This window comes from Poecilia reticulata, chromosome 1 (assembly GCF_904066995.2).
Source record: "Poecilia reticulata chromosome 1, P_reticulata-male-v2, whole genome shotgun sequence".
Classification (NCBI taxonomy): Eukaryota; Metazoa; Chordata; class Actinopteri; order Cyprinodontiformes; family Poeciliidae; genus Poecilia; species Poecilia reticulata.
Window position 1 is genome coordinate 26,768,373 of NC_088830.1, and position 21,853 is coordinate 26,790,225.

The 21,853-nt window shown below is 41.2% G+C and overlaps 1 protein-coding gene across 2 annotated transcripts in view; it reads right to left on the bottom strand.

Moving 5' to 3' along the window:
* Positions 1–1,921: 1,921 nt before the first annotated feature.
* Positions 1,922–21,853, bottom strand: part of usp34 (ubiquitin specific peptidase 34) — a 65,953-nt gene continuing 46,021 nt past the window's right edge. For both annotated transcript variants that reach the window (XM_008418049.3, XM_017306118.2), the window contains exons 43-78: positions 21,626–21,772; positions 21,444–21,500; positions 20,377–20,454; positions 20,199–20,293; positions 19,944–20,116; positions 19,580–19,730; positions 18,372–18,450; positions 18,247–18,300; positions 18,071–18,166; positions 17,911–17,975; positions 17,765–17,840; positions 17,570–17,617; positions 17,413–17,478; positions 16,751–16,831; positions 16,469–16,554; positions 15,644–15,812; positions 15,403–15,477; positions 15,153–15,304; positions 14,899–15,052; positions 14,766–14,810; positions 13,983–14,087; positions 13,482–13,629; positions 12,346–12,650; positions 11,151–11,480; positions 10,009–10,166; positions 9,823–9,901; positions 8,970–9,096; positions 7,879–7,986; positions 7,696–7,800; positions 7,483–7,607; positions 6,319–6,442; positions 6,164–6,243; positions 4,588–4,728; positions 4,356–4,496; positions 3,515–3,671; positions 1,922–3,443 (exon numbers count right to left, since the gene is read on the bottom strand). In XM_008418049.3, coding sequence (XP_008416271.2) covers positions 2,713–3,443; positions 3,515–3,671; positions 4,356–4,496; positions 4,588–4,728; positions 6,164–6,243; positions 6,319–6,442; positions 7,483–7,607; positions 7,696–7,800; positions 7,879–7,986; positions 8,970–9,096; positions 9,823–9,901; positions 10,009–10,166; positions 11,151–11,480; positions 12,346–12,650; positions 13,482–13,629; positions 13,983–14,087; positions 14,766–14,810; positions 14,899–15,052; positions 15,153–15,304; positions 15,403–15,477; positions 15,644–15,812; positions 16,469–16,554; positions 16,751–16,831; positions 17,413–17,478; positions 17,570–17,617; positions 17,765–17,840; positions 17,911–17,975; positions 18,071–18,166; positions 18,247–18,300; positions 18,372–18,450; positions 19,580–19,730; positions 19,944–20,116; positions 20,199–20,293; positions 20,377–20,454; positions 21,444–21,500; positions 21,626–21,772 — 4,911 coding nt within the window. In that variant the 3' untranslated portion in view covers positions 1,922–2,712. The remainder of the gene's footprint in view (positions 3,444–3,514; positions 3,672–4,355; positions 4,497–4,587; positions 4,729–6,163; positions 6,244–6,318; positions 6,443–7,482; positions 7,608–7,695; positions 7,801–7,878; positions 7,987–8,969; positions 9,097–9,822; positions 9,902–10,008; positions 10,167–11,150; positions 11,481–12,345; positions 12,651–13,481; positions 13,630–13,982; positions 14,088–14,765; positions 14,811–14,898; positions 15,053–15,152; positions 15,305–15,402; positions 15,478–15,643; positions 15,813–16,468; positions 16,555–16,750; positions 16,832–17,412; positions 17,479–17,569; positions 17,618–17,764; positions 17,841–17,910; positions 17,976–18,070; positions 18,167–18,246; positions 18,301–18,371; positions 18,451–19,579; positions 19,731–19,943; positions 20,117–20,198; positions 20,294–20,376; positions 20,455–21,443; positions 21,501–21,625; positions 21,773–21,853) is intronic.

The window sequence follows — 21,853 nt, forward strand, 5'->3', positions numbered from 1 at the left end:
TGATACAACAGGAGCTTCCAGACTTCCCATATCTGTGTCCTCTGTCATTTGTATCAGCAGTTAAAACTGATTAATCCGTTAACATGTCGTAACCTGTTTTTCCGAGCCGCCTTTAGGCGCTACGACGCTCGCGCTGGGTTTACACCTGTGAGGCAGTGAAGACCTGCTGCTGCTGAGCAGCGCTACGAAGGTGTGTTAGAATCATGGCAGCAAACCAGAAAAACGCAAAGAACTTTTCAGTTTTCCCCCCAAACTAACCGACTGTTGAGTAAAGCGGTTGGATGCAGATAAAGTTAGCTAAAAGATGAGCTAATATCAATACAGCACCTTAAGCTTAACAAATAGCTTGTAGGCTATTGGTGTTGTCTATGTTCAGCTACGATTCATTTTGCCCCCAAAAAAGGTGATTTCCCCCTTTGTTCGTCTGGGGCCTGGGCTGAGTATAACGGGGAGTGTCTAAGAATCGCCCACCCTCCATCTTTCACTCACACACATCGTTCAACCAGACAGCTATTTGTAAGCCACAGAGGTGCCCCAGAAATAGTTTGGAAACCACTGCTGTAAACTAAAATGTTTACACCAGTAAACAGGATTGTGTTAAAGCCTCTTTGATTCGGTTTTAATCAGTTTTGTGAAGTTTAAGTCGAGCTTTGTATGTTGGGTGTTTATTTTTTTTAACTGCAAATGATCAAGGGTTCACTAAAGGAATGCTATTCTATTTTATTCAATGCTTATTTTCTTATTTAAAAAGGAATTTGATTAATAATTATTGGTCTTTTTCTAATATCGTATAAAAAGGCATAAATTGTTAAAAACCCTTTAGAATTTGCCTAAATTTTTCATCCAATTAATTTAGAAAAAAAATAGTTGTAACCCCTTATAAGTATATTTAGGTATAAAAAAATAAAATGTCTTCATCTGGTTCTTGGCTCAGTCTTGATGTTTCAGTTTGACCTCTGAACTCCCAGCGCTGCAGTTTTCTCCATGTGGCTGAAGCTCTGAAACACGACGGATCTGGAAGAGAAAATGTTTGTCAGCCTCATGATTTATTCTTAAACATTTTGTTTGACAACCTGTTGACCAAAAACAAACATTTCACACTTCTGTGAGCAAAATCTGACCAACTTTTTAAAATTTTAACCTTTCAGACAGTTGAATCCATTTTTGGGTCCTTTTTTTTTAGCAAAAATAAAATACCTACCTTGATATTGGACGATGATCATTTTAGGCCACAGCCAGAATTCATGAGTTTGATGATGGTCAACATTTGTAAGCAAATAAAAAAGTATTTCTCTTGCATAATGCAGAATTCTCAAAATGTGCAGGAATTAAAATGTTCCTGCAAAAATAAAACAATGAAATGAGCTCAAAGGAAGTGATATGTACAGCAATGTATTAAAGCAAATGTAGGGGGAAAAAAAAAACTAAATTTCCACCATAATAGTTTCTAGAAAATAAAACTTTCGGATATCCAAACTTCAGATTTTGAGATTAATCTCAGAAATTTAAGATAAAACCTGGAAATTTTTCTGAGTTCAATGTCGAAAATTTGCAAGAAAAAACTTCTGTAAGTTTTGACAAGCTACAAAATCTGGAAACTCAAAAATCTTTAAGTTTCTTCTAGAAATTATGGGATTAACCTGAAAACTTCAGATTTTTCTGTACCCCACAAATTTTCAACTTTTTGAGCTCATAAATATTATTGCTTTTGCCTAGAAACTTTGAGATTAGATGTTTTGGCAGAAATGTTTTTTCCATCTACAACGGCCCTAAAACTCCGTCGTAAACATGAAGCTAAAATGCAGCTGCAGTAATAAAAATATTTTGAACCGTCACCTGCTTCAACTTTCTGATCCAACTCCATCAAAATGGTTCAGTCTGAATTTTTACAGAAGAAACAAAAGTCCAGATGAATGTCAGCTCATAATTCTTCATATTAAAACTGTTTTTATTAATTTATTCTCTAATAAAATAAAATAAGAGAAGATCAGAAGACAGCAGAAGAAGCAAAATAAACAGCTTGTGGAATGTACTTCAGTAAAAGAAAATAAAAGCTCCAGCTGGTCCAACATGGGGGCTTTATTTCCACCACAGTCAAATAAAGCACCGCTTTCATATATTTATATATATATAGATATATAGATATATATATATATAAAGATATCTATATATACTTTGATAGTTTTTCATATACACCTTCAGGCAATAACTAGAATGGATTCTTTACAGAATCAAGTTTCTTGTGGTTCTCTTAATTTACAGGTAAACTTAGTTTCTGGATATTTAAACCACAGAATAAAGTCAAGGCAACTTTCCTTTTGCCTCATTCATCAAGTACAAAACTGGCACAGAGGACGACCATTTTTATACACGGTAAAAATGCAATAAAATTAAATTACATACAGAGGAGACAAAAGTCGTGTAAACCTTTCCCCGTTACAGCAAACCTAAAATAAAATCACTTTCCAAATCAAATTCGATTCAGTATAAAACACGCACAAAAACTAAACCTTTTTTTGTTGTTGTTGTTTTTGTTGTTTGCCCTTTGAAGAAAATGTGCTGCAGCTTGTCCAACGCGTTCCGATCTGCGTCTGGCGTCCATTTTATCATCCGACAGAAGGCAACGAAACAGCAGAAGAAGAAAAAGGAGAAGAAGAAGAAGAAGAAGAAAGCGATGCACGATGCACTCCGGGTGGCTTCGGGTCGATGACATCACGAGGATGGCGTCGCTTTGACGGACAGTTTGGTAACTATGGCGATGGTGGCCTCCACCGTCCTGTGCAGCATGTCCAGCATGTCGGGCGGGGGGGCGCCGCCGCTCAGGATGACCTGGGAGGTGCCGGCGCCGTCGGACCCGTCCCCGACCAACCCGATGGCGGATGGCGATGTGGCGTCCTCCGGGAGCGTCGGAGCGGAACCGCTAACGTTAGCCGCCGCCACCGCTGAATCCTTCGCCTCCCCGTCGGAGGCAGCCGGCGGCGGCGGCTCCGCTCTTCGTCGCTCCTCTTCCCGCTCTTCGGCGGCGGCGCCGCCCGGCTGCGGCGCCTCGGGCTCCTCCACCTGGACGAACCCGTCGCCTGCGTCCTGCAGCAGCGAGGAGGAAGAGGAGGAGGAGAACGATGAGGACGACGAAGAGGACACCTCCATCTTCTCCTCCTTCAGAGCGGAGTCCATGTTCCTGGAAGTGGCCGGCGTCGGTTCTGGAGACGGAGGGTCCTGCTCGGTGCCGGGGTCGATGAGGGACGACGAGTCGCGCGTCTCCGTGTCGGAGGTGCTGGCGGGCGTCAGCGCCTCCTGCTGGTCGGGCTTCGGGTCGCCGCAGACGGGGAGCGCTGAGGAAGAGGAGGAAGACGCCATGCAGAGCGGCGCGGCTGCGTCCGCGGCTCTGTCGTCGTCGCTGCTCACCCTGCGGCGCTTCACCGGCGTCGCTCCTTCGTCCTCGGCTGAAAACAAGAAACGGATTAACGACCGGAACCGCTCCGAATCGGGTCGGGCCGAGACGAAGGTTCTGTACCTTTGGACTTGAGGTCCTTGGCCTCCAGTTCCAGAGAGCTGCGCTGCTGCAGACAGAGGCGGCAGCGACCCAGCAGCTCCTGCAGGGCCGGGCACAGGGCGGCATCGATGCTCGGGGGCAGCTGGATGGAGAGCAGCAACACCAACGACCTCAAATCCTGAAATACCACAGAAGAAGAAGATTAGGAGGATTTAAGGACAAGAAGGCAGAAGGGAAGGAGAAAGTAAGGAATGAAGAAATCGAGAAAGGAAAGAAAAAATTAAGTAGGAAGCAAGGAAGGAAGGAAGGAGTAAAGAAATCGAGAAAGAAAAGAAAAAGGGAAGGAAGGAAGGAAATAACGAAGTAAAAAGGAATTAAGTAGGAAGGGAAATAAGTAGGAAAGAAAGGAAGTGAAGAAAGTGAGTGAGTGAGGAAGGAGGTAAAGAACAAAGAAAGAAAGGAAAGATGAAGGGGAAGAGGTAAGGAAGAAAGAAAGAACTAAGGACAGAAGGAAGTAGGACAATAAGTAAGGAAGTGAAGTGGTGAGTGAGTAAGGAAGGCAAGAAGGAGGCAGGTATTGAGGGGGAAGGAAACAAGGAAGGAACTAGGGAGGGAAAGAAGTAGGGAAGTAAGTGAAGTGATTGAGTAAGAAGGAAGGGAGTGAAGGAAGTGAAGCAACAGAAGGAGCTTTTTTCTTTCCTCTTCCTGTTTTTATCATCCATCCAGTTAAACACTGAGGTCAGAATCCAGACATCTCAAGGTCGTTCAGTGACCCTCTGGCTCACTGTCTGTGTGTGTGTGTGTGTGTGTGTGTGTGTGTGTGTGTGTGTGTGTGTGTGTGTGTGTGTGTGCGCGCTCCTACAGCGTTCAGCAGGCTGCTGGTCTTGTTCAGCTCCATGCGGTGCAGCACCAGCTCCGGCTGCAGGTTGCTCTGCTCCGTCAGCAGGTTGGTCACTAAAACGCTGATCAGGTTGGAGCAGCTGGGCCCGGACAGCACCTGGATCTACACACGCACAGATCATCACGTCAGAACAGCCGGACTCCCGGCAGCGCCACCACTGTCGCCATGGAAACGCCTGCCGCAGGGGCCGCACCTTGGGCAGGAAGCAGGTGAGGAAGGAGTAGACCACGTTGTTGTTGAGGAACGTCCTCTCGTCCATCAGGATGCATTTGACGTATTCGCTGAAGGCCGGGTCTTCACACAGCAGCTTCACACAGGTTTTAGCCAAAACAGACTGAAAATGAACAACAACGGGAAGATGAATTCATTCTTTACTGTCTGGACGATAAAGGCTTTTCATATCACTCGATTGATAATTATTGATTAATTTTTGTTTTAAATATCTTAATTATGGAGCCAAATTGGTCAGTTTTTACTCTGTAACTATTCCTGTGGAAGTTACTAAACAAGCTGTTGCTAGGTAACCAAATGTTACTCAACAGGCTGTTGCTAGGTAACCAAATGTTACTCAAAAAGTTGTTGCTAGGTAACCAAATGTTACTCAACAGGTTGTTGCTAGGTAACCAAATGTTACTCAAAAAGTTGTTGCTAGGTAACCAAATGTTACTCAACAGGTTGTTGCTAGGTAACCAAGGAGCGAGTGAGTTAATCGATTCCACCAAACTTGCTCAAAGTCTTTCCCCTGCCTACATTTCCCAGAATGCTGTGCGGTTCTGGATCAGAGTTGAGTGAATATTTTAAATATTGAATATTCTATTAGATATATTGATAATAGTGTGTCCTGTGTGTCTCTGTGTTGCCCTGCAACAGACTGGCGACCTGTCCAGGGTGAACCCCGCCTCTCGCCCGAAATGATAGCTGGAGATAGGCACCAGCAACCCTCCCGACCCCACTGAGGGACAAGGGTGTTAAGAAAATGGATGGATGGATATATTGATAATAATCACGTATTTATCGAGACATGTATTGTTACTGGTTCATTGTCCAGCCCCAAGACCAACTTTACATCAAACACAAATAAAAAATAAATAAAAGGGGAAAAAAAAACCCAAATATTTATTTTAGAGTAAAATCAGGGACTGATCCACCTTTTTCACCTATTCTGATATCTGAGGTTTTGTATCGGCTGATATCGATCCGATACTGAAAAACTGGGCTGAATTGACTTCAAACGTTTCTATTTTTTAAAACATTTTTTTCCACTGATTATTCTGATTTTTCAAACCGTCATTTTGGAGTTCTTTTTGCACATTTTTTTTCGTTTAATTTTTCTTTGGTAGGTTCCTGCTTCATGTCCTACCTCAATTAAAATTTTTAGTAAAATATCGCACTGATCCAATTTTTTAACTTTTAGTTATCTGAGGTTTAGCGTCAGATACTGATACTGATCCGATACAGAAAATCCGCGCTGTATTGTCTTAGCATGTTTCTTTTTTTAACACAAATAAATGTACTGAATCACTAATTTATTTGATACCTTTGATACCTGAGCACGGCACACTTAAATACACCAATACTTTCAAAAGCTTGGTGAAACATAAAGCTTATTTTACTTCCAAATGTAAAAACAACAGTTTTAATTTGTTCAGCCAATGTAAAATAAATAATACAGATTTAGTTTGAATTTCACCGTCTCTATCAACATTTTCTAAAGCGATAAATGAAAAAGCGTTGATGGAAACCCGGCTGGTGCGAGTTGCTCAGAGTACCTGTGACTGGCAGAGCTCTGTCCACAGTTTGGGGAAGAGAGCGAGATGAAGAGGGAGTCCTTCATACGCGATCAGGACGCCTGAGGGGGACAAAGAACCAGAGTTAAGACGAAGTCAGGAGCATTTCTGCCAGCGCTGCCGTTGTTACTGATTACTTAGTTTGACGAGCGTGTCGGTGAACTTCTCGCAGTTGATGGCGACGCGACACAGGAGGTGAATGAACTGATGGTAGGACAAGAAGTAATCCAGCAGCATCCGGTCGTAAACCTCGTCTTTCCCCTGAAAGAGACGCAGATCAATCGACACCAACATCCTGAACAGACCAGGAGCGGGTCATCGGGAGGGTGGGGAGGCGGGACCAGGAGCGGGTCATCGGGAGGATGAGGAGGCAGGACAAGGAGCGGGTCATCGGGAGGATGGGGAGGCGGGACCAGGAGCGGGTCATCGGGAGGATGAGGAGGCAGGACAAGGAGCGGGTCATCGGGAGGATGGGGAGGCGGGACCAGGAGCGGGTCATCGGGAGGATGAGGAGGCAGGACCAGGAGCGGGTCATCGGGAGGGTGGGGAGGCGGGACCAGGAGCGGGTCATCGGGAGGATGGGGAGGTTTCCCGATGGCCAGCAGGTGGATTTGTGTTTATTTTTAAAAACCAATAAATAAACTGCTAGTAATAATAATAATGAATTATCATACATGTATGTAATTAATTATTAAACTAGCTTTTCACCAATTAAGTTTACTTAATTAAAATGAAATCCAACTTGACTACATCAGCCTGTCCTGGAAATTAGCATTTGTTCCTATAACCTGCTATAACTTTAAAATGTTAATTAAATGTGTAAATAAACAATATACATATAAAAAACCAGAACTGTAGGCTCGTCACAATAGCACATTTTACTGGATGATAAAATGTCCCAGAGGTTCTTGTGATAAATGATAACATTGTTTTGTTTCCAGGCCAATATAAAGTACCGCCATAATAATACAAGAGCATCTTCTCAAAGAACAAACTTTAAATTCTAACATTTACCACTGGAACTGGACGACATTTTAAAGAGACAAAATCTACAAACAAAACAGCAACAAATAAAACTAATTATGAACAAAAACAAAATTATGATTTAAAAAAATGAAGCTACTTGAGACCAAAAGCAGCAAACTGAAGACTTTTATCATCCAGTTTTCAGTAGAAAGAAAGAAAAACCACAAATTATGCAAATTATTGACTGTTTTAATTTATCGGCCGATTAATTTATTGCTTATTGCGACAGGCCTACAGTACTGCACTGAATTTGAACGAGACAGAAATGGCGGTACCTTGCTGCTCTCCACCAACGAGGGCAGCAGACACATGTTGAGTTCTGGTCTTGGAGGCCGGATGTTGTTTTTGGCTCCCATCAGCTTGATGTTCTCCCTGCAGGGCAGGTAGGGGCCAAACGACACTGCAAACAGGAGCAGAAGGTAATTATTGTTTGCTTTTTATCAACTAAAAACAACCAACCAATGAGAGCTGAGGGGAAAGCTGCTCACTGGGGATGTTGCTGTGGTGGTAGGTGCAGTGGTTGTGCTGCAGGAACGGCACCAGGGTGTGCAGGAAGTCATGAGGACTCAGCAGCACCAGCTCCTTCAGCACATCTGAAACAAGCACAGCAACGCAGGAAATTACAAAACCTCCCCACAGTCAGAAAGGACGAGGATAAAAGATGAAACTACCGAGGCAGGCGTTCCGCAGCTCAGGAGGGCTGTACGAGTTGAGCAGAGTCAGCAGCTTGTGTGCAAAGTCGATCCTCTCCTGCCACTGGATCAGAGCCTGCTTCACGTCTGAGGAGGAAACAGAGAAACCTGCTGTGAGCATCGAACATCTCTGAGACATTCATCAGGGGGTCGACTGCAGATACCTGACAAACACTGGATGAAGGAGAAAACAAATAAATATTTACATCCACGCTGACATTTGCAGAATCACCTGTTCTGTTCTTACTCATTTTTTAATAACATTTCCGCTGTTATTAACCTTCTGTTTGTCTGAACTGTAAATAGTCTTTTTAAACATTCAATGTACGTTTTTGGAAAAGTCATCCCTGGCTCGCAACTCCAATCATTTCATTTGTAATAACTGCACAGTATTCTCTACTAGTATATTGATATTATTATTATTATTATCTAGTCCCGTTGCAATAAGCAATAATTTAATTGCATAATATATTAAAATGAGCTTGATAATTTCCATTTGCATTATTTATTGTTTTTTCTTGTGTCTCTCTTTCTACCAAAGACTGAACAAGGAAAAGCTTCAGTTTGTTTACAGAGACTTTAGTATCCATTTTATTTCTTGTTCCTGTTATTTTGCTTATTTTGGATATTTATAAGGTCCTTCCAGATGCGGTGCTAAATATCCATTAAATGTTTAAGAATGTGTTCTTAAATTATTATGCAATCACTATTATATTACTTGAAAATGGTCTCACAGCAATAATATTTTCGTTCATTGCAATAATTTCTGACATTTATTGTCCAGCAAAAGTGTGTTATCGTCACAGACCGACTATTATTGTTAGTCTTATTTTTTATATATTGTTTTTAGCACTTTAAAAACTCTTGTGTGAACCTTTATACTTGATGCTGCACCTTCACGTTACACCTGAATTTCCCCTTTATGGGACAATAATTTCTATTCTATCTTGTTGTGATTGCACTGGTGCATCTAAGTTTCCTGGATTTTTTGGCTCCACCCACATTTTGAACCTCGTCTCTCTAGTTTCACTCTGTTTTTAAAGCCATGTCCAGAGGAGAGGCGGTCTGACCTTTGCGCTGCAGGTACGGCCGGGTGGATTTGAGGACGGACAGAAAGATGGAGAGCAGCTCCACCAAGTCTCCGGTGACGTGGCACGCCGTGGCCTCGTGGTACATCATGTGCAGCGTGTTGAAAGACTGAAGGGAGGCAAGAGGAGAAAAGAACAAAACGATTAACATTTTAACTGTTGCTTTAGTGTAAAAGCAATTAGATTAAGTCTTATTAATTTTTGGGTAAACGTGATTAAACAGATTAACCGATTATTGAAATAACAGTCAACTAATTTAGTAATCAATTAATTGATAACTGGAAAACATAAACTCTAAAAAAGGCCATCAGAGTGTAAAACACTTGAACAGGTTAGAACAAGCCAAAACTGTGCAAAAAATATATATGCATTTGATTAAAAACCTTTTTCTATAAATATATTCTACTCACGTCTGCAAAAGCCATTAAAAAAATAAAATAAAATCTATTAGGAACCTTATTAATCAGATAATCGTTAAAAAGCAGATTGGCTCTTCAGCAGAAACGACTGAGCTTTTCACATGTTGATATGAGAAGTTAGTTTTTTTAGCTGCATCCTTTGCTACAAATCATCAAGCATTCACTAAAGGAATAATGTTACTGCATTTTATGCAATAAAATGTTAATTTTACCATTTAGAATTTTATTTATTTGCATATTTTCATAATTTTTTTTAGCATTGTATGACAATATTAAAAATCATGGTAAGCAGGGTAAATAAAAAAACTTGCAGAATGTGCCAATTTTTTTTTATCTTATTGATTGTCAGAATAATCGATTACTAAATGATTGTTAGTTGTAGCTCTAAAACACTGATCACTGACAGGTGATCCTACCTCGGTCATGAGGATGAGGCCTCTGTTGAACACAACCAGGAGTCGGTCCTCGTCGTTCTCCAGCAGAACTCTGAAGGCACTGGGGGAGAGCAGCGCGTTCAGAGGGTGAGTTTCCTCCATCTGTTGCTCTGTGTGTGTGTGTGTGTGTGTGTGTGTGTGTGCGTGTGCGCGCGAGCCCATGCAGACCTGATGAGGGTGGTCCAGCAGGAGCGTCCATCCAGGCATCGCAGGTAGCAGCTGATGGTGGTTTTCTTAAACTGTTTGATGTCGTCCAGCTCCTCCTCCTTCATGTCGACACGCTGAGCCACAAAGAGCTGCATCAAGTTGAACAGCTCCTCCACCGCCTGCAGGGGGCGACAGCAATCAGCAGAGATCCACTTTCCCTCCATGCTGCCATCATCGCATTAGTTCTCAAAGGACCCGATGAACCAGACTGTTCTGGTATCGTCTGCTAGTATCTCGGCTCCAGGACGGTAGAGGAAAACTCAAAGAAAAAGTAACGGGCAATTTAATGATGGACGAGAAAATTAAATTTTCCAAACAGTGAATGCAGCAAAGAAAAGTCTGAGTAAGAGAGAATTTAGGTTTTTTTGACTAAAGTCATAACATTACAAGAAGATTAAAACGAGATAAAGATATGAAACAACGATAAAGTCAAAATAATGTGGGAATAAAGTCAGAATATCCTGAGACAAGTTGGACTAATAAACTGTAATAATATGCAAATATCTGTAACAGTATAAGATTAAAGTCAAATTAATACACAAGTAGTCGTACTTATACAAGAAACTGTAAATAATTATAAAGTCAAAACAATACAAGATTAAAGTTGCAATATAAGAATAAAGTTGTAATAATACAAGTTTGAAGTCGAAATAATTCAAGATTAAAGTTGAAATAATATGAGTTGTATTGTTACGAGAATAAATTTGTAAAGTTGGAATATAATGAGAATAAAGTCGTAGTGCTACCAGAAGAAAGTTGTAAAACTATCATAAAGTATAATGACATGAGGATAAAGTCATATTATTACCAGAATAAAGTCATAATATTATGAGTATTTAGTATTAACTTTTTGAGAACTCCTCCACGATAAAGCAGTTAAATTGAGGAATGCTGGGCGTCTTGTAAAGTTACTTTTTTGTATCGATTTTACAAATAATTTATAACAAATCAGCATCAAATCATTAGCAGAACTTTGACAGGATTTACTCTGAAGAAAGATCCACACAGAGTTTCCCTGCTGGTCACATCGGAACTAAAATCAGCTCCAGAAAGTCAAACCTATAAAAGCTGAAGTTATTAGAACGGCTCCTCCGTCTCCTCACCCCTGGATACTGGCTGGCGTGCGGCGTCAGGTTCTTGAAGGCCCACTGGATGTTCTGGTGCGACGCCAGCTGGCGGGTGAAGGCGGGCGATTGCTCGCAGCACATCCGCAGGATGCCATAGTAGGCGGGCAGCATGCCCCGGTTGAACAGCACCACCTCCTGGTCGTCGTGATCCGCCAGGATGTAGTTGAAGGCGATGTTCTTGGTCACCACGGGGTTCTGCACCACCAGCCTGACGTTCTCGGGACAATCCACACACACGTTGTACCAGAAGGACAGCAGCGCCTGCTTGTTGTGGTTCGTGGCGATGGCCGGCTCCGACAGCTTCGGCTGGAAAAGCAAAAAAAAAAAAAAACATGAGACCAAAACTGGTGGCAGCACAAGTTTATGTGCAAATCATAAACTAAATATTATTTTAAGAACTGATTAATAGCATTAAAAACATTAAAAAAGATTCAAATAAAGACTAGATTAAATTCCTCTTGAATGAGAAAATAAATACTTTATTTCCTGAAATGCAGTAACAGCAAAAGGAGGCATCTGCAGCTAAAAACTATTTCTAACATCGACATGTGAAACGTTCAGCACTTTCTGCTTCATTTAATACAGCAAAGAGTTGATTTGTTGATTATTTTTTAGATTAAATGGTTAATAATATGACAGCAAAAAGGTGCAACTTGAGTTCTGGGTGTAACAATTTTACAGAGAAAATTTTATTTTTCCCATCTTAAATGCAACTTCCATATTTTTTCCAGGTTTAATTACTTAATTACTCCTCTGAATGTGTTATTTGAGCAAATGGCCTTTCTTTAGACTGCATAGTAAACTCCATGTAACAATCAATCAATTACTAAAATAGTTGATTACTTCAATAATCGATACATGTAATCAGTAATCAATTTTATTTAGAAATGTGCAGCTCAAACATAAATATCAACATTTGATGAACTGTACCAGATTGTAGCATAAGCTAATTCACATCTGCAGTCCTTTGGAAAGCTACAAAAATTATATACAATAATAAAATAAAACTAAAAATATAACTACAGGCTGCTTTCTAATCAAAGCACACAAACGGACTTACTCACTGACACACACAGTTAATGTTTACATATCTGAGCTGTCTTTAACAATATTTTATCTTCAAATTAAACTAAGATTTGAAAACTGGATGAGCAGCTAAACGATGAACTACCTGGAAGAGGTTCCACAGGTCCATGAAGTATCCGGAGAACATGAGTTTCTCCGTCTTGGAGATGAGGCAGTAAGTCATGAAGCTGAAATATTGCACCAGCTTGGTGGTCCCGTGAACGCTGGCGTCCACGTACAGCTTGGCCCGGCCCAGCAACCCCAGCAGCAGGTTGTAGACCTGATGCAGCACCACGGTGGTGTCGGGGGACAGCGGCAGCTCGCGGGTGGGCAGGTGGAGGGAGCGAGTGGAGCGGAACATCTGGCGGAAGGAGTTACTGGGGATGAGGGAGACCAGGAGGTACGCGGCAGCTGCAAGGAAGACAGACCGACTCAGATTCACCTATAGAACTGTAGATTATACAAATACAACAACTTCAGCAATTCTTTGGGATTTCTTGTGTTTTATTGCTTTTAAAGGGGATCTATTATGCAAAATTCACTTTTGGACATTTTTTACAATTCAATTTGAGTCTAAACTGCTTCTGAAAACAGCCCAAGTGCATAAAATATGTGGAAAATGAGCCTTTTAAAAAACCTTCTGAGTGTTGAGTCACAATTGATGGTCACTCTGCTGTTACCTAGCAACCCAAGCGGAACTCCAGCTCGTCGCCTAGCAACCCAAGCCGAGTTCCAGCACGTTTGGTCAGCTGGTTTTACTGCTGTACAATGGCTGCTGTACAATGGCAGTGCTTTGTTGTTATCATCCAGAAACCCCTTGCTGCATTCTTGTTGGTTGTGTAGGAGGCTCAACTAATGCTGTTCAAAGATGTATGGTTTTATAATTGTGCATCTGTTTGCTGCTGTGTAAACGCTGAGTTGGGGGCGTGGCTATCAGCAGCTTCCTGGGATTTAAAGTGACAAGATGCCCAAATAAAGCTCATTCTGAAAGGAGCTAAAAATAGGAGAACTGATCAGAATAAAATATTATCTAAGAACGATTTTGTGCAAAAAAAATAAAATAAAATAATGTTTTGTAAAGCACATGGACCTATTCTAACCTGTTCAAGGAAGCATGATAGGTCACCTTAAAACAACTCAAATTAATTTATCTGAAAACAAATAGGAGCAAAATGGTGGCTGCCTCAACAGTTTTAATAACTTTAATGTTTACTAGCTGGGCTAACACAGAGGGTTCCTCACATGTGCGGACTCGGGGGTAGTTGTGCGCCAGAAGGAAGCGCTCCACCCAGTTCTCCATGTTCTGCAGCACCCAGCTGTGAGCCAGTTTGTTCCTGGGAGTCTGGACGGCCAGCCAGTCCAAACACTGAGAAGGGTTGTACTCGATCACCTGTAGGGAAGCAGAGGGTTGAAACATTAAGGCCAAGATACAGTCGCACTTTTCAAAGTTTGTGTTGAGCGCCAAGACAACGGTATGGCATGTATAGTTAACGCGCATCTTGGAGATGTAATATTGTAAAATGAGCTTTCAGAGGGTTTATAAAAGGCCAGTGAGAGGGGAGCTGCTCTAGAAGAGCACCTTCCCAATCGTCCAGTTTGTGTGAACGATGGTGAAGGCGATCTGCACCGAGTGTCAAAAATTCAGAGGTGCACAAGCAGGCGCCGCGACAGCGTGAGGCTCATGTAATTATAACAACACCATACTGAGTGATTTAACTGATCAGATCGATTGGCTCTACTTGCCTCCCAGATCCTTTGGAGAATGTAGGAGGCGAAGGAGGGCATCCCCGGAGGCCCGCCTGCGAACTCCATCAACATGGTCAGCAGCTTGAAGAAAGGATTGGCAGCCTGGTGGGACAGAGGGAATCGTTTTATACCTTCACAAGGAGACATGGTCAAAACTCTTTCTTCAGCATGTTTACATTATTTTAATGGGGCAGTATTATATATTTTCCAGGAACACAGTGCCATCTTACAGCACAATCAAGTAACTAATTAGCTTTCAGTTCAAAAATGCTCTTCATTTAGCATATGATTTAAAAGAAATTACATGCTGTTGTTTAACGCCTCTGTCTCTTTAAAAGCTCCTGCTCTTTATAAAACTCCACCTTCAGGAAGTCACCACAACATGGCTCCTCTATTAACCCTTTAACAACGTTTTTACCACCATTTCACTGAGAAATATCTCCATAACGAGCTCAGTAGAGGTGCAGCTCCACCAGGTGTTTGCTAATTGCTGCTGGCTAGTCTGAAGGAGCTGAATGAGGGAGAAGCAGGGAATGGTTGCTCTATGAGGCAGAAGCTCAGAAACCTGGAAAATGCTCCTCTGAAGAGGAGCCAGGTCCAACCAGGCGTTTTGCACAGCTGGATGGTTGCCATGACGATTACGGGATTTCTCAAACATGCATGACAGAATCAAAGCAACACTCCAGGTGTGCTGTTGTTGAGGGAATAACGTTATAACATGAAGTAAAAGGTCAATTTTACATAATACTGCCCCTTTAAACAAGAGGATCTTGCTGTTACCTCAGGAGTGAGTTTGGCAATGGAGGTGAAGAGCATCGACACGATCTAAGAAGAAAAACAACCATTACTCCATTTTTCAAAATAATCTTTCTCTGATTTAAAAACTGCTACCACACAAACAACAGAAGCCTACGTGTTCAGCCAGGCGGTTGTTATAGCGACAGAGGCTGAAGATGAGGTTGCAGGTCTGTCTGATGTTGATGCCGTCTCGGATGTGCTGGAACAGGAAGGGGAAACCTTTTCCTCCGGTCAGAGCCGCCATGTCGCTCTGGGAAAGAGTCAGATGTCTGGACAGACAACGGAGAGGGAGATGTGATTTTTATTTTGATTTATTCATTTAGAACAGATCAATATTCGCTCCGCCGTGTCTGCATCAGGTAGTCGAACCTCTCAGAGCGAGATTGCTCCACAAGCAAAGCGATGAGCGCGATCATCTTCTCCAGAGCAGCTGGACGATATTTCTCCTCTGCTAGAGACAAGATGTCCTCCTCCTCGTCCTCCTCCTCTGCCTCTTCCTCTGACAGCACCTCAACCTGAGGCTGAGGAGGAACAAAGCTCAGTTCGATCCCATTACTGTCACCTGCTGGCTGTGCAGTTTTTACAGCAAACAGAAGCAGTTATCTGTGTGTGAACTCACATTTTCTGGACCTTTGGTTCCCATGTAAAAGTGCACCATGATGGAAATGGCTTGTAGTGACAACAGGAACTGACTCTGTTCAACACGCGGAAAAACAGAAACTTAGCTTTCAGATCTTTGAATGCATCCTTAGAGGTTTATGGGTTGAATAAATTCAGCTGGATCGTCTCTCAGCAGGTCACCACTCAGAGAAAACGTTTACACCTCGGTGGGCTGACTGTTGAATAAACATGAAACGAACCTCTTCCTCCCCCATCTTGGCGAACTCGTAGAGGAAGGCGAAGTACTCGGTCAGGTGTTTGCTGTGAGGCTTGACGCCATGCTCCATGATGGACAGGAGGGTCTTGACGAATCGAGTGACACAGGATCGACTCCCGATGTCTTCCACGGGGCCGTCCATGTCATCGGAGCTGAACGTACACAAGAGAAGAGAGAGAGAGGGGTGCACTGAAAGTTATGCACAACACGACTGATTAACACAAAAATACTCGGGGAAACTGAGTCAGAAACGTAAACTGTTGAGTGTGCATTCACACCAGCACTGTTTAGTCTGCTTTTAATCAAACTATAAAGTCCAGTTTGTTTGGGGAGGTGTGAATGTACAAATGAACTCTGATGCAAACTAAGAAAGTGAAGTACAGTTCGCCTACAAAACTGCTGAAGTGAACAAAAGCAGGAAGCAGGAAATAGTGTGGGGCAATTTGGGTAAACACAGCCAAATCTAGTGCTAGCAGGAGAAATGGCTCATGGTTTTTTACCAAAGACAAAAATCCTACAACCACTAAAATCTGATGCCTCTCCATCGTCATTTCATGAACAAATGTAAACTAAGACGTCGTTTTCTTCAGTGTTTCCTGCTGCAGCGCCACCACATGCGAGAAGAGGAAAAGGTTTAAAAAGCATCAACTGAAAATGTAACAAATGTTGCAATTTTGGTCCCCAATCCAATCGAATCTGCCAGACTATCAGGTGTGAAAAGAAAATACAAACTGTCAGTGTGAAATGCACATTTTCACTGGAGAAGTAAACAACAGCAGCTGCAGAATCTCAGTCAGCTGAGACGTACCCGTCCTCCATCCCAGGCTGCAGGTACAGGTGGGCATGAACAGGCCGCAGCCTCTGGATGACATGAATGCACAACCTCTGGAACATCTGGAAGACAAAGTTTGGGAATTTTTACAAATGTTAGAACCAGATAGCACCGTCTTGGTATTCTAAGCTATTTGCTAAGCAGATATTTTTATAATTTTTTTATTAAACTTTTATTCAACCAGATAAAAAAAACCCACTGAAATCAAGACCTGTGAAATTCAGACATTCAGTTGGATGCATTTCTATTCTTGCACACCTGTCTGACGATCTGATTGGGGCATTTTATGAGGATCTGCATCGGCCACCAGTTATCGTCCGCCATCCGATCCAAAAACCACTGAGGAAGAAAAAAACAACTGAACATGTAGGAGCGATATTTGATCACATAGTACGAGTTGCATGACTTAAATAACTAACAAATTTTGTCCCAAAGTTCAATTAATGTTACAGTAAGTAAAAAGAATAAAAAAGATATCAGAACTAGGTGACATACAAAGTTTTGAAAATGAGGGATTTATGAAATCAGTGCACAGAAAACAAATATTACAGACAAGCAAACCGCGGTATTGATCAATAAGTAAAAAGAACAAACAACGAAAACAGAAATAAAACATCAAAAAAGTGAGAGAAAAATAAAATGGATAAATTTAAGGCCAAGACAAAACACAAAACATAACCAACAAACTTATGTTCTGTGTTAAATAATACCAACAAAATGGTATTATTTAATATATTTGGAGTAGGATAATTTATTGATATTTATATTTTTTATCCCCATTTTCTAATATTCATTGTTTTAATTAATCTAGGATCACACAGATACATTGGGTAGAAATGGGACATAGAAAAAAAAGCCATAATAAATAAGTAAATAACTTCAGATGAAGCTTAATCAGAGAATCGTGTTAAAGCTCAAACCTCGCAGGCTGCCTGGTTGTTGTTGAACTGCTTGGTCAGAAGTTCAATCCACTGCAGCATGGTGGGCTGGATGATAACAACAGTTCATTTATTCTGTATCTCCAGCAATTATTCTGGATAGAGACTGAATATTCATCCACACTGCAGCACAAGTTACCTTCTCTTTAGAGTGAATGAAAGTCTCAAGAACAAAAGATGTGCTGAGCTGCAAAAGAACGAACATGAATAAAAAGTTATTTTTTTTATATATATATAAAATTTTTGATGCCGTTTGTATAAAACAGCATTTGTACGTTTTGTATAAAATTTTACTTCAGTCCATGAACTGAAAGGAAGCTGAACAGTTTCTAACCTTTGCGGTCATGAGTGAGACGGCTTTAGGGTCCGGTAAGGTGCTGGGGATGCTGCTGCACAGCTGCCACATGAATCTGAAAACACAGCGGCAAATTAGAAAACAGCTAAGCAAAAAGGGAATGCAGTAAAAGTAACAAGACTCACCCAAAATACGTGTGCTCAAAGATGTTTTTGTCCTGCAGAAACTGCATGTTGTCATGCCAAATCCACTGAAAGTGTCGCAGAGAGACTTGAGTGAGTGATGCTCGTCATAAACGTGAGTTAAAATTTAAAACTTAATGGGGGAAAAAAAATAACTGGCAACCTCGAGTAGATCAGGAGAGACATCAAAACTGAAATCCTTTCCGTTTTCTTCCTCCAGCTCCACTCGCTTGTAGAACAGCATGTAGGCACTGTGTGTCTGCGCATCAGATCAACACGTAAATGCTGTTAAATCAGTTACATACAGAAAAAAAAAATAAACAGGACATAAATTCTTACCTTCTCAAAGGAGAAGTCCATGAACTTGTCGGTGACGGAGTCGTAGGTTTTCGTCTGATGGGTAAACAACAGAATATGTCAGCGGGACGCAGGAATTTAATTTGTAAAGCAGCTGCGTCTCGTACCGTCATCTCTCCTCCGAAGCACTCGGAGGCCAGCTGGGCGGAGTCGAAGGGCTTCACCTCTGCATCGTTGAACAGATACCTGCACGTTTTCACACAGAGTCAGAGACGGATGAGACACCTGGAAATCCTCATCAGGACCAGGGATGCACTGATCCACTTTATTCACTTCCAATACCGACGTTTGAGGTTTGGCATCAGCAGATACTGATCCGATACATAAAACATAAATTCATTTACCTAAAATCTTTACTTTTTTAAAATGCAGACAGATAGATAGATAGATAGATAGATAGATAGATAGATAGATAGATAGATAGATAGATAGATAGATAGATAGATAGATAGATAGATAGATAGATAGATAGATAGATAGATAGATAGATAGATAGATAGATAGATAGATAGATAGATAGATAGATAGATAGATAGATAGATGCTCTGAATTACACATTTGCTTGCCAACTCTGCAGCAGTTCAGCACAATTAAATCCACCAACAAGCCTGGTCACACATGTAAAAACAAAACTTTAACTTGATCAGTCAGTGCAATTAGGACTAAAACAGCCAAAATAAATAATAAACTAAAACTGGCAAAAGCAACAGATAAACTTCATCAAATCTTCTTTCAAATAGTTCAGAAGGTTTGTCATTACTCAGAGCATAACACTGCCAATACTCTAAATCCTACCAAGTAATTTTTGGTCTAATTTCAAGTGCAAATATCTTAGTTCACTTGGGATAACAAAACTAACTTACAAGAAACTTTTCAGCAAGAAACAGGAACTTGTTTTAAGTCAATAAATCCTTAATATTGATGAAAAAGCTACTTGATCCATTGGCAGATTATTTCATGTTAAAAGTCAAATAACCTGCTAATAGGACAACTACCTTTTTAAATCAATATTAAGGAATTATTTACATAAAACAAGCCTCTGTTTCTTGTGGGAAAGTTACTTTTAAGTTAGTTTTGTCTTATTTCAAGTGTACCCAGATATTTGAAATGGAAACTAGACCAAAATTAATTGGTAAGATTTTATGTTTTTGAAGTGAAAGCATAGAATTAGACTGAATAGATCTGCCCTTTTGGATTATCAATCCCCAATCTAGAATTTAAAACAAAATATCGGTACCGATACAGATATTAATATTGCATCAGTGCGTCTCTAAAAGCTGCAGAGCGCTACGTTAAAGCGCATGCCGACCCTCACCACTTGTTGTTCTTGTAGGCGTGGGGGTTGACGATGTCCCTGATGAAGCTGTAGTAATGGCCGCCGTCCGCGGTGCCTGTGTGCACGGTGACACCAATGAGGTCGTACTCGTAGCTTTCCGTAACGCTCTGCTCCCCCTCTTCCCGAAAACCTGAGGCACAAATCGAAGCAGAAGACGACACAAAGTCAGGAACAAGTTTCATTTTTTAACATCAGAAAACGGTAAGACGTTATATCGCAGCTACATTTTAAAGTCTGAAACACAAGTTGTTTTTCTACATGGACATTTGAAAACAGGAAAAGTAAAAAGTGAGTGTGTCATGATTCAAGCAGTAAATGGTTAAAAGAGCATTTAGGTACGAACCCTCTTTGCGCTCTCCTTTGCCCATGAGGAAGTCCTCCGTGTAGGGAGTCATGTCGAGGCGCAGCGGGAAGGAGAAGTGTGTGTTCACCTTCTCCTTCATCATGGTCACCATGTTGAATGTGTACCTCATGGTGTTGAAGCTCAGGATGCGCGGCAGCTTCTTGAAGCAAGCTCTGAGGGAACAAAGACGGATCGCGGTGAGACGACAGTCGTCACTTGTCTCTTATTCCAGGAAGTGCTTGGATTCTTTCTCACCTCTTCTCTGCGCGGACCTTCTTGCCGCACTGCGAGCAGGTGTACATGTTGTCGCCTTCCAGGGTGTCCTTGATGGTCACCTCATCCAGAGACTCCTAATTAAAAAACGAGAGCAGGGAACTAGAATGTGACGGCAGTTCTTGGAAGTGAGAAACCCGAAGCAGGATCCAAAGCTTACGTAGATGTTCTTCATATCCGCCACTTGACATCTGACTGTGTAAAACTCCTCTGCAGTCTGACTGACGTGGTCACAATCCTGCAAGAAAAACTAAAGTTATTTACAGCCAACTGTCACGTCTTCAAATGAAGCTGAAGCTTTAAAAGTTAAACTCTGAAGTTTTGATTGCAGAAATGCACAGATTTGATATTAATATATGTATCGGTCCATATATTGGGAAAAACAGATAAGTTATTGCTGCTAATGTGTCAGATCTGTTTAGTCTTATTCTATGCTTTATTACTTATTTTATAATATATCTAGAATTTCTAGTTGCACTTTCTGAACCATTTGAAAGAAGGTTTGTTGCTGTTTATTGTCAACCCAGTATTTAACTGCTGTACTTTTGCAGAGTTAGAAAATTAATTTGTAATTCAATACATTTATGTCTGTGTTTTAAAAAAAAAGAAATGTTTTAAGTCAAATCAACATCTTTTCTGAATCATATCAGCCTCAAATATCTGTATTGGAAGTGAAATAAGTGGATCGGTGCATCTTAGAGTAGCTCAACCCTCGCCCAAAAGAGCAAAATGAAAAGAAATTTAAAGAAAGATGCCGTATCGGTCGTCATTTGTGCCACTTTTGCAGTGGAAACGGTCAGAATAGCGAACAGAACCGCACAGGCCCAAACCGCTCAGTGGAAAAGAAGAATTATTGTGTTTTAATGCTGCACGCATTCCCAAACCAGAGGTGTAAGAACGGACTGATCCTGGAGAGAAAACTAATGTCTCTATTCTGCAGTGTATTAATTGGCTTCTACTCAATAACTCCCAACAAATGTGTTTATTAGCTGGGAAATAATGAGGCTTGTTGCAATGTTTCCAAATGCAAAAGACGTAGGGGAGTTAAACCAAAATATTAAAATATTTTTAACATTTTCTGTTTTCTCTGCAAAAACAACTTCACCACTAAAAGTTATTAATATGAAAACATGACATTAAAGCACAGCTTCAACGCATATTCTCTTATAAAAGAGTTTATTTAAAACAAGTAAAAACAAAATGCTTAAAATAAAGTTGTCTACTCACCAGAGACACAACGTTGTTGGTGATGACGCCTCCAAACAGAGTCTTTACCGTGTTTTTCTGTAAAACAACATAATTAAAATAGAGTCATGGTGTCTTTGTCTAATTTTGTCTTAAATATTCCACATTTTCTACATTTCACAGAACCATTCTTTAAAAGACCGTATTTGTCTTTGAGTGCTCACCAGCTCCTGGGACATTTCCTCGATCTTGGTGATGAGGTCGGTGAAGAACTCGGTCATGTCTTTCTGCTCGCCGGTGTTCAGAGGCTGTTTGTCCATCGTATACGTTTTACAGAAAGGTCGAGGGTTGTACGCCTTCCTCTCACTCTCCTGAACACACAGACACATAAACAACAACATGGAGGTTAACTGCACCTCTGCTATGCAACTAAATGCAAGTTTGTGTTGGTT